Genomic DNA, 12,258 nt, shown 5'->3' on the forward strand with positions numbered 1-12,258 from the left:
AAAAAAAAGAAGGAGAAAGAGAGAAAGAAAAGTAAAATTTTGATGCAGCCTCCTGGGTGTTCTTAACCCCTGTTTTTCAAAAATAACTCTTTGGCCATTATATTTTAACCTTCAGAGCAGGAAAGGAGGAAGGCAAAACAGTAGAACTATGCTTTGATTCTGGAAAGGTCCAGGTTCTTAAACTTTTCTAGGTCCTGCCATGCGGTATCGAACATTTCTGAATGCCTCAGGCATTTTATGTAAATATGTGAGCGCTGACATGGGTTGCTTTTGATTCATAGCTGTTCATGTAGCATTGTTTTAGTCTGTTTTTGTTGCTGTAACAAAATGCCAGAGTCTGGATCATTTATAAAGGAAAGGGGTATATTTTGGCTGGGGTTCTGGAGGTTGGGAAGGTGCTGCCATCTTCTTAGCTCCTTCTGAAGGCTTCATGACAGTTCACCTTGTAACAGAAAAGCAAGTGAACGTTAGTGGAAGAGAAAGAGAAGGAGCTGACAGCCGTGGAGCGGGCTGCTGTCCTGGAGCTGATCCAGCCCCAGGAGAACCACGCAGCCCTTCGTGGAGGTGCAGCACTGTGTCCGCATCGCCTCCTCAGCCCCACATTGCTCAGCGCCTTGACCCTGGGGACCGAATATCAGACCTGGCCTGAATATCAGACCTCGGCACCACTGGCTATTTTGGCTCCTGTGTTGCGGCCGTAAATTTCTTCCCATGTGTCACACATCTTCAGCTGCCTCTGCAGAGGGGACTGAGGCAGAAGCTGTGCCCAGAGCACCACGGTACAGAGGTTCGGAAAGGCAGCGGTGGAACCGGCGCCCTGCGGCCTCGCTGTCCTTGTGCGCTCTAGGTGATCCCCCAGCCACCTCTGCCGGGATTCACTACTCACTCATCAAACACTTGTGAGCAGCTGCCGGGAGCAAGTTCTAGAAGCGGAGATGAACATGGGACAGGCCTTGTATCGTGTGGTGCCTATTCTAAGGGAGAAGTAAACAAGCCCATGATGCTAAGAGAGCGAGATCAGACAGGAGGCCAGAGGGAAGCGCGGGAGCCAGCCCTGGCCGAGAGCTTCCTTGGGAAGGACTGAAGATGAAACTTGCAGCCAGGGGAGCCTTTGCTGGATGCGGCGGTGCTGTGGAATGAGCTGAACACCGTCCTGAGAGCCTGCTGGGGGGGTGGAGCAGAGCCTCCCCGAAGGGGACTTGCTGAGAGAGGGCGCTTCAATCCTGTGCCTCCTCTGACCGGGTGAGAGGCCCGCCACTCCTGGGGAGTGAGGAGCTCGTCCAGGGCCCGTCGGCCGCAGAGTGGCACAGCCGAGCTGTGAGCCGGAGCTGTGTCACGAGTGCACGTTCTTCCCACAGTTCACAACGGAATGGGCGCGCCCATGCTGGTCCCTCATCAGACGTCATCAGGTGACTCGAGCTGTACAGTTATTATTTCCTGCCCAGAAGATGGAACGTTAAACGTAAACATGCTTGTGGGGATTCGGTGCTGTTACCTTCTTAAAAGCAGTCACTGGCCTCTGTCTCTGCTCGGCTTTCTCTGTCTTGTCAAGGTATCATGGGGGACCGAGGCCCTGGTCACAGCTCAGCCCCGAGAGCCCCGTCACCCACCTGAGCCGGCGCACAGAGCCTCGTCAGCAGTAGATCTTGTGCGTCTTTGGGTCAGCGGGGCCTCCGGCTCCTAGCACACAACAGGGGCACAGGTGTCCAGTGGCGGACAGGACCGTGCAGGCGGAGTTCGATCTTAAACGCGACTTAGCAGCGCTCCCGTCGCCTGAGTTTGTCCTTGCTCACCAGAGAGTGCTCTCTGACATTGGACTTAGCTGTGCAGGCGCCGTGGCGCTTGTGGACCGCGATCAAAGTTGATGAAGGCCGGCAGCAGCCTTCCTTCCAGAGCAGCTCGCTTCCCCTTGCTTGCTAACCGGCACTGGGCCTGTGAAGCACGAGGCCTTAAGGGAGGGAGCCAGGAGAGAGGAGACCGCGTCTCTTCACGATCCTTCCGCGGCAGGTTTCGTCACAGGAAGTGAACCCTTGCCCTCTTATGGCACCAGACACAGGGCACCTCGCCTAACCCCTGAGGATCCAGGGCAGCTGTGGGCTGGGGCTCCCTTCTCTCCTCCTCCACACGGCCAGTGTGGTACGGCTGCTGGCTCCACTCCCGGGCAGCTCTGACTGGTGTGGACCAAGGCGCGTGTGTTGGCTGTCACACTTGGGTCTCCGCCTGCACCGGGAAGGCGCTGCATGGATGTCTGATGCTGAGCACTGTCAGGTGCTATCAAGTGCACAGAGACGGACGGGCAGTGTCTGTGCGTCTGGACTGGCACCAGGAAAGGCTCCTGGGAGAGAGAAGCCTCTCGGTGAGGAGCGTGCTGACCATTTGTAAGTGCTGGTCTTCATCTGCCAACTGGAAAGCTCCACGCCCCTCCAGGCACATGGGCCTGCTGCTGCTGCAGATTCCGGTCTTCAGAATGAGTAGTTTCTAGAGAGGCCCACTAGGGGGCGATGCCCACTCACAGCCTGGTCTTTCCCTACAAGTGGAACTTCTGTGGTGCCCTGGATACAGCCCAAGAGCAGTACGAGGGTGTGGGAGACCCTGAAATCACACCCAGTAGGGCCAGCCTTAGCAGGTGGCCATTTGATTCAGATGCCACATCTGGGGGTTCACCCCGACTCCTGGAACTGAGAAGGAGTCAGAGCAGCAGGCAGCCAGGAAGCACAGCAGAGATTACAGCTGATCCCAGCTGAACATCAGGCAAAAGACAGGACGCTCCTTTCCAGTATAGCACGTATCAAGCCTTTTTGTGGAAGATAAATTCTAAAAACCAAATGGAAAACCAACAAGGGCACCTCAACTAATTGAATTCTAATCCTCTAAAGTAAGTTATGTAAATGAAGCCTCGCTAAGTGTGTCTGTGCAGGTAACGGCGTGACTCTGCTGTGGCTGTGGGGGTCACTTATGAAGCCAGCTCATGGGCTCTCAGTTCTCGGATAGTGTTTAGCTCAATCTTGCATTGTTAAGAGCAGCTTTAGGGCTCTCTTTTAAGTGACCCGGCTGCTTCTTTAGGGCTGTGCACCATCTTAGCAGTGAGGAACAGGAGACTTGGCCATAGGAAACCCTATTATAAGTCAGGGCCCTGGGCACTTGCTTCCCTTCGATGGCAGTTTCATCTCTGGTCCAGACCTCCGTTGGAGCCCATGACTAGAGGCAGACAGGGCAGAAAGGAAGTGAAGAGGCACCACGTAGAAAATGTACTGTGCTGCATCAAGGTGAGACCAGTCCACTGTCTCCCTTGGCAGGAAATCACAGTATGCTCACATTAAAGAGAGGAAGGGCGCCTGAGTACGTGGAATCCTGTGTCCAGCCAGAGTCCAAGATGCAGTTGTTGTCACTGAGTGAGGCTGGAAGATGTATCGTTCTGAACTTTGCCACCTCCCTCAGTGCTGAGCCAAACAGTGCCTTTTCCTGCACAGGATGTGGACCCCATGGCCTTTAGTTCTTGTAGGAAGAGGAACGTCCTGTGAAGAAAGGACTCCAGGGAGGCAGGAAAGGGCAGGGACAGCATGATGGGGAAAGTCTAAGTCTTGCTTCTGTCTCCGGAGAACTGAACTTCTTGTCTGCGTCCCCGGGCCCTGCTGCTCGTCACTGCTGCGTTGCTTTCCTGGGCGTGGAGCTCCGTCACATGTTCAGCAGTGGATGTTTTCCACTCTGCTCTCCTCCATGGTCATTGTGACACGGCATTCAGTATGCACTAGTTTGCTGAGAAGCCGATGTATGATTCCAGGCTGACTCAAGAGTGGGGAATTGCCATTGCACGGTGTACAAAACCAGGCCACAGTCTATAGTTTACTTCGGCTGTGACATCGTAGGTTTTAAACTTGAAAGCAGTTGATTGGTGCTTGGCTGAACTCGGAGCAGCTGTAACTGGGGTCTTCCACACCCTAAGGTGCTGGAACAAACCCCAGCTCAGCACTTACTCGCCGTGAGACCTAACCCCCAAGCACCCTCTTCCTCCTCCTTGGCTGCCAGCTGCACCTATGTTCTTTGCCATCTTCCCTCTGTGGGGCCTTTGCACAGTGTGCTTTTTGGTCTGACACCCAGGCCTCCTGCCTTCCTGCCCGCTGTGTACACAGCTGCTTGTTCAGGTTGCATCTCAAATTCCCCTCTGCTCATTGAGTATTAAACCATCATTCAGAACTTGAAAACATGCATCCCTCTGTGCTCGGAGTGTGTAACCTCTGCAGTGCCATGGACCTCTTTCATCACCTGGTGGAGCCCCAGGCCTTCTCTATGGTCAGACTTTTAGACGCATGAAAAGTACAGCAGATTATACCGGAAACCAGTTATCCTTAGATACTATCAAAATATTTTAAAGTGTGATATACTACTTCCTCTGCTTCTTGATGGAGACATGTAAACTGTAAGGTCTGGCAGCAGCTCCACTAATCCTTAGACTTAGCCATAGGCAGCCACACATGGGTCCTGCTAATAAACCCGGGTTTATTGAGAGCATTCAAGATGTAAGGAAATGGCCCCTTTTGGTGAGAGGTTGGAGAGAATAACTGTCCTTTTCCCCATCGCAGTTCAGACTTCTGAATTCTCTCCGAAGGCTCTCTGGAGCTCCAGGGTAAGAACTCAGATTTGGGAGGCCTGGGGAGTTCATGTCTTTTCCCCTCTGGGGCCATGTTCTCCAGGAGGTCAGAGACCATGCCCACCTCTGCCCCAGGTCAGGGCCTTTGCGCACAGCTAAGTAAACATGCAGTAGTGATAACTACTCCTGGCAACACGCTTTGAGAATGCTTGCGTGCGTGTGTGTGTGTGTGTGTGTGTGTGTGTGTGCGCGCGCGCGCGCGCGTGTCTGTGTGATCTTCTGCATTTTATGCATTCATTCCAGAAACTGTTACACAGGTGTTATCCAGGACACAGCTGGTTTCATCCAGAACCAAAGCGGTCCTCACCCCAGAGAAGGTAAGAGAACAAATGACCTTCTTAGACCTCGGTCTCCAGAGTCCGGTGAGGACGGGCCAGCAGCCCTGCACAGGGACAGTAGGACTTGCGAAGAGACTTAGGAACGGCACCACTCAGGCAGGCCAGGCTCACTGCTGAGGCTCTCACTACTCACAGACCACACAGGCACAGGGGAGAGGGGCTGGGTGCCCAGCACTACGCTGACTGTCGCCAGGATGGCCGAGGGACCGTGCCCTTTAGCTACATTTCTGATGAAGGCAGAATCATGATTGGGCTGTGTCTGGTCTTCCAGAGACTCCAAGGAGATGGAGGGTGCTCTGGGAATCAGGCGGCTCCTATGCTGCGATCATTATTGAGACGCTCAAGCACAGAGGTGAGGGAAAGGGCGAGGAGTGGAGGGCAGAAAGGAAGCTCTTTGCTGGGAGGACGTTACTGATGGGAAAGCTGCTGACCTGGAGCTGTCAGGTGCCCCCGGGGCCTGTGTGGGGCGCTGCGCACCCTTTGGGAGCTGGGGTAACAGTGCAGTCCTCGTGACCACAGCAGAAGGACACAGGGAAGTGCAAGGAGGGAACACACTCGGGTTCCGGTTCCGCTCGCTCCACTCCTGGCTCCGCCCAGTGCCGCTCTGGTCCCCAGGGTCCTCAGCCTCACACAGGGTGACGGCACCTGCTGTAGGCCTCGGGATCGTGTGCGCAGGGGATCAGAGACAGCTCACGCCTGGGGCTGCAGCTCGGGCTCCACAGCGTGCAGAAGTCGTGACGTCCAGAAACTGCCAGAGCCAGAGTCCCACCCTGAGTCCCTCTGTGCGGCTGTGGCCCTTTCCTCCAAGCTGTTTGCCCTTCACAGCTCTTGGTGAGGGTCGGGGGCAGCAGCCCAGAGCTCCGTGACTCCAGGCGTGCAGCCACACAGCCGCTGTGGGAAGCAGCCTGGACCTGGACCGCTTTGATACAGCCCTCCTGAAGGCGCGATCCGTCCCCGGGGCCCTGTCTGCACCAGGCTTCCTTCAAGGACGGAAGTTCACGGGCTCCCGGACTGACTGGGGCCCTGGGAATGATAGGCGTTTACGCAGCCTGTCCTCTAACTGGTGCTCCTGCTTTAGGAGGTTGTTCCATGCTCCTCACCCTGTGCAGACCAGGCTGCCTGGGGTGTGGGAAGTGGCAGCCTCCCTGGCCCAGGAGGCGCCGCTTCCCGCTTCTGAGGGCTGCGCTGTGAAATTGTGAGCATGCGCCAGTGCACTGTCCTTTGACTCCTGACTGATCGGATGCATTCACGGCAGGTGTGACTCCGGCTGGGAAGAGGCCCAGGGGAGGAGCCGCACACTCCACACAGGGCAGGGACTTGGAGGCCTCAATTGCTGATTGGTGTCCTCATCCCTTTAGCTGCATCAAATCCCAGAATAAAAGTGGGGGGGTATTTACTTTTGGAACCACTGTGGACAGAGGCTAGACGTTGATTTCCAGTCAGGCCCTTGCATGCTGTGCTAGAGGCCTCTTCGTTGGGAAAGCCTGGGATCCTGAGAGCCGGTCCAGAGAGGAGGCAGAAATGCTTGGGGCTACAGTGAGCACCACCCCAGGTGCCTGTGAATGGCAGGCGGCCCCTGGGGAGAGTGGACTCCACCTGGCGAAGACAGACACTAGTGTCAGGGGCACCTCCTTGGATACCTGTGGATAGAGCTGGAAGTGGCGGTGCCCATGGGGCTGAAAGGCTGTGTCCACGTGTTGTGTACAGGTATGGTCTGCAGTGGCCATTGTGAAGGGGAGAAAGATGCCAGCCCTAGGCACCTGCTGTCAGTGGCAGTGGGACTCCTGGTGCTTCTTGCAAGCAGAAGACTTGCCTGGCATCAGGCAGGGCAGCAGGAGGTGGGACCGAGTCTGACAGGATGGTTGCTGAGCCAGCCAGTCTCTGCCCTGGGTGGGTGCAGACTCAGTTTAAACACGGGGATTTCTACAGAGCACATGCCACTATCCTGACCACTGTGTGGACCGGGTAGTTTGTTTCCGTATGTGCCAGGGAACCTGGGGCTTTGGCACAGTGTGCCCTGTAATTTTCTCCATGCCCAGGAATCCTGCCTGGGGATGGGTGCCCCTTTTACACATGAGAACCCGGGGCTGCGCAAGCTCCTGACAGTGCAGTCACCGCCTGCCTTCCCCAGCCACCTGCCAGCCAGGGTGTTCACTGCCTCCTTGGAGTGAGCCATTTAGTGAGCGGCGAGTGTCTGAGGACCAGAGGTATGAGTGAGACGGGAGACAGGCTCCCCAAGGCACAGGACTCCTGAAGGGCACTCTGGGGAGATGTGCTACCAACTTTGGACCTGAGCACTTCAGTAGGGGCACTGTCTGAACAGCAGATTAGCTCTGTCTGTCCGTCTGTCTGTCTCTGTTGATGTCTGACTCTGTGCCTATCTCAGCAGAACTGGGATATGAAACCAGGGCCGACACACACAGCCACGTCCCCAGCCTTTCACACATTTTTAAAATTTTACAGACAGAGTCTTGCTAAGGTACTGAGTTGCCCAGGCTGGCCTCAACCTTGAAGTCCTCCTACTTTCGCCTCCCAGAGTGATTGTGTTACAGGCACACAACACACAGAACCACAAAATCCTGTCTGTTGTTCTCATGATGAAATCCGAGCCCCTGCCAAGACTGTTAGTGATCAAGAGCTGGTTCCTGGCCGGGAGATGTGTCCCACTCAGTCAGAGGGACAGAGAGTGGACAGATGGTCAGTGCATGCTATGCCGGGCCCTGAGAGGTGGTGACACTAAGGAAAGCGGGACATTGCACCCACATCGTCCGTGAAGCTGGCCAGAGAAACAGAAGGAAAGTGGAATCCCGGGTGGCCTCAGGCAGCCCATGTGGACCATGAAAGGACTAGAGATTTCATTCTTTGTATAGATAGCCAATATACCATGCATTCAGCAAACGTGTCCCAATTGCCTGCTGCTGCCACTGCTGTGGATTCGGGTAATGCATCGAGCAAGACCCAAGGCAGGAGCTCATCTGCTACTGTGGGACTCTGAGAAATACAGTCAGGGAAGGCAGTAGTGGGATTCAGGCATCATAAGTGCTGGGAAACATGAGCTTTGTAGAGGAGCAGCCCTGTCAGTCTATATGGAGGTAGAACTCGGTGCTAATGTCAGGAACGCAGGTGACAGATGCCTGGAATCAGCAAATGACTGATCCATGGGGCGAAACTCACCCCCCACCTCTTTTGTGTAACAAGAACTGGGAATAGCTTTGTATATTTTACCAGGAAAAAAAATGTAAAAGACATTCTGTGGCACATGAAAACCTTCTGAAAGAAAAACTGCGTGTCCGCAGTACAGCTTTCCTGGGCACAGCCACACTTAGAGTTTTTACATTATTTACTCTGCTGCTTAGCTGTGCTTCAAAGGCAGAGACTGTTGCAACACAGAAGCAAGAGCTGTCCACCCAAAGCAGAACATATTTACTATCCGGCCCTTTGCAGAAAAAACTTGGCCAGCCTCGATTCTAGGTCCACCTGGTCCTCTAAGAAGAACTCTTCCAAATGCCCAGAAAGCGGCTCTCTATCTGGGAAGATCACAGGGGAGATAGAAGGAGAGAAATTTCTCTTTGCACCACACTTCTGAGAGGGACCTGTGGTCCACTCTGGCCTCGGGCTCTTCCCATGGGTAGTCGGGGGCATGCACTGGGTGTTCGGACGCCTCTTGGTTGCAGAATTTCCATCCTGATGGTCAATCCCACTAGAGATGCCAGGCCTGCCTTTCTTGAGCTTAACTATTCAGTGTCTTCTAATTTGTTGAGACTGCCATGCTGTAGTTTCACTCAAAGCAGTGGTCCAGATGTATTTATTAATGTATACAGGAAGTGCATGAAAGGCTTTCTGAGTAAAGCATAACAAAGGAATTCGTTTGCAGAGCATTCGCATCAGGGTGCGTGTGCACTATTACGTGGGTACGGAGAGAGTGAGTTCTATCTGGATGTTGATCCTCAGCATGTTCACAAGAATTACACTGAGATTCTGAATCATTTTTTTTCTTCTAACTCTATTTGCTTTTTTGGACTAGTTTTTTTAAATGTTGTAAATGGACACGAATCGTCTTAATCCGCACAGGAAAAAAAAAAACAAACCCAACTGTTTTCATTCCAAAACATAACTAGAGATTGCATCTTCCTGTTGATAGAATTATTTATGTGGCTGTGATTTAAGTGCTGATGAGACATGCATATTCCCATACAGCTCACCTCTACTTCATGGCTTCAGAAAAAGGAAGCATAGTAAAAGATGAGGGAGGATATAGAAGTGAAGGTGTCCCTGGGAGGTATGAAAGATTCCCAGTACATAAATCTCCTTGGCTCACTATCAGTACTGGGAAGGTTGGGGGGGTGGCTATTTTCTGGTTTTTCTCCTGCGCCTTGTTGAGAAACCAGCCTCTTAGCAAGTTGGGGTGATTTAAAGCTGGTAGCCTGGCGCCACCTCGTGTCCGTGCTCTGTCACTTCGCCCAACAGCCTGTAGAAGCCTCCCTCTAGGTACTTTGTTATACCTGCTGTGGTGGCATTTTCATGGCAGGCAGAGCAGTGCCTCCCGGGTGCTGCAGGGCAGTGAGAGTGCCTCGTGATGTAATGCGTCCCTTCTTTCTGTATCTGTCCCGCTGCTCTGTGGTTTGGCAGTTGAAGAACAAAGCAGTGCCTCCCTGTCAGCACCCATCCCTGCTGTATCCTCCAGCAGCCTTCTTTACACAGACATGCTTACCTGGCGCGCACACCATCCTGCACCTCCAGGGTGCCTTTGATTTGGGGACCTGGCTGGGTATAGCAAAGCCTGGTACGTGGTGGGCTGCTTGCTGCCTGGTGGGGATTTGGGAAACACCAGCGGGAAGGAAGCCAGCCGTTTTCTCCAGCACGGAGACCTCCTCGCCAGCTCCAGTGCCCAAACCTGCAGGTCCTCCTGCTTACCTTGCTGGCACAAACCTCTCAACTTTGCATCCTGCCTGCTCTGGAGCCTGCTGCTCTTACCCCCTGTCTGGTCTGCCCCCAGCTGGCTCTGGACAGCACCTCCTGATTCCCCTCCTCTGGGCTGGGGCCTTCTGCACCCAGCAGGGGGCGAGAGATCCTTGTCAGGGATAACTCAGTTCCCTCCTTCCAGGCTCAGGTCTTTTAGTGGCTTCTAAGGACTCATAGGAGGTGTTTTTGGTTTGTTTGTTTGTTTGTTTGCTGTACTGGAGACTGAAGCCAGAGCCTTTGTGTGCAGCTACATCCCCAGCCATCTTTAAAATCCTTTGAGATAAAGTCTTGCTAAATTACCCTGGCTGGACTTGAGGTTGTGATCCTTGAACCTTAGAAAACCAGCATGTGAGCCTAGCCTCAAGGCCTCTCTCCCCAGCTGCCCCGGCAGTTCCCTAGTCCTTGTTCTCGGGGTACCTCCTGCAGACTCCCTGCCCCACCCCCACCCCCAGCTTCTTTCAATTCCAGGTCTCTCTTGCCCAGACACACAGCCTGAGTCAACGCATCCTCTAAAAAGCCTAGGGCTGGGGATTTAGCTTAGTGGTTTCGCCGCCTGCTTTGCAAGCACAAGGACCCAAGTTTAATCCCCGGTACCAAAAAAATAAAACACCTGGAAAATACCACATCCTTCCCTCTCCTCCCTCAAGCTCTACCTCATGGCCACTGTCAGCTCTGCACGTGGGATTCTTTGCTGTATCTCTGTTTCCCCTTTTAGACCAGCACTTTTCCACATTGAGCGGGACATGCATACATTCACACACACCTGCCTCAGCACCAGCACACTTGTCTATAGCTGGAGACATTGGGGTTGTCCCAGTGGGGTGTGGGTGCCCCTGGCACCAGGGCAGAGGCCAGGGCTGCTCCTGCACAGTACCCTCTCCCAGAGCTCCTGGGGTCCAGGTTTCAGAGCCCGAAGAACCCTCCCCAGACATGCAAGGGTAACTTGAGGTTCTTAGCCTTCTGCAGATAGGTATAGATCCACCCCGTCTCCAAAACCTCCCAGACACAAAGAATGAAAAGACAAATTAGTCTGACCTTTCCTCATGTACTGCATCAGAGTAATTACACAGGGCATTGCTGGGCCAGAGAAGGTTACCCTTTCTGTATGTGCCTTTCAAATTATTTACATTCTCGGGTTATATGTGTTTATTTACATCCGTCAGTTTACACTAAAGCTTCACCTACAGTTTTAGTTGGAACACTCACAGAGTCACGTGTCCTGCCTTCTGAGAAACTATTCTGAAAAATTAAAAAAGAAGGCCACTTCGCTATGCTGGATCAAAAGAAACCATAGGGAGCAAGGCATAGTGGTGAATGAATGCATATAATCCCAGCACTCAGGAGGCTCCAGCAAGGTGATGGGGAGTTTGAGGCCAGGCTGAGCAACACAAAATAAAGAGGCTAAAGGGACCAGGGACAGCTACACGTGATCTTGGAGACAGTGAGGGAAAGTTGAGTGTGGCTTATGTATGTGAGATTGCTATTGGCTTAATATTTCATTTCTTGGCTGGGAGGATGGGGTTATGGTTCTCTGGGAGAATGGCCTTATTCTGAGGAGGGGCAACATAGAGGGTGGGATTGTCAGTGTCCGCAATCTGCCTGCAGTAGCTTAGCTGGAAAGGGGCAAAGCTGTGGGGTCGGAACGCTGTAAAATATCAGTAGCAGGGATCTGTGTGAAGGGAGCATGGGCATTTCCTTTGCTGTCATTTCAATGCATGGAGGGACACAAGCAGAGGGCCACCTGCGTTGGGGAAGTGCCTGAAACTCGCTGCTGTGTGTTCAGTTTGCAGCTCTCCGCCCATCCACATGAAGGTGCAGCCCCTGAACCAGACGGCACTGCAAGTGTCCTGGAGCCAGCCAGAGACCATCTACCACCCCCCTATTATGAACTACATGATCTCTTACAGCTGGACGAAGAACGAGGATGAGAAGGAGAAGACATTCACAAAGGACAGCGACAAAGATCTGGTGAGCCCTCGTACCTAGTCACGGTGCACCTGCCCCAGCGTTTCCAAGGGCTCCTGCTGTGCCTCTTGGTCAGGCACTGTCCTGGCCTGTGTGCCAGCCAATCCTCATGCCGCCTGCCGGGCTTGGGGCTGCCGTGGTGGTGGGCGGTTGGATCCTGTCTGGGCTCCATGTGCATTGATCAGCAGGGTAACCTGGCAGAGCTGGCTCCTTCCCGCATGTTGGCCCTTTGCTATCAATTCCCAGAACTCCTTTAGTCCTTCACATCTGCTTGGGTGATTGCATGTAGGAAATGCATTTTGCATGCACACCCAGATCCTGGTCCTCAGTGGGGTCTGCCCGACC

General features: G+C 53.6%; 1 protein-coding gene across 1 annotated transcript in view; it reads left to right on the top strand.

The window, feature by feature from the left end:
• Ptprg (protein tyrosine phosphatase receptor type G) overlaps positions 1-12,258 on the top strand; it is a 532,317-nt gene that overhangs the window by 378,527 nt on the left and 141,532 nt on the right. Inside the window, 1 exon segment of the mRNA XM_033757017.1 lies at positions 11,732-11,916. Within this exon segment, the coding sequence (XP_033612908.1) occupies positions 11,732-11,916 (185 nt within the window).

The sequence above is a fragment of the Fukomys damarensis genome, unplaced genomic scaffold (assembly GCF_012274545.1).
Source record: "Fukomys damarensis isolate Sample0158 unplaced genomic scaffold, DMR_v1.0_HiC HiC_scaffold_28, whole genome shotgun sequence".
Lineage (NCBI taxonomy): Eukaryota > Metazoa > Chordata > Mammalia > Rodentia > Bathyergidae > Fukomys > Fukomys damarensis.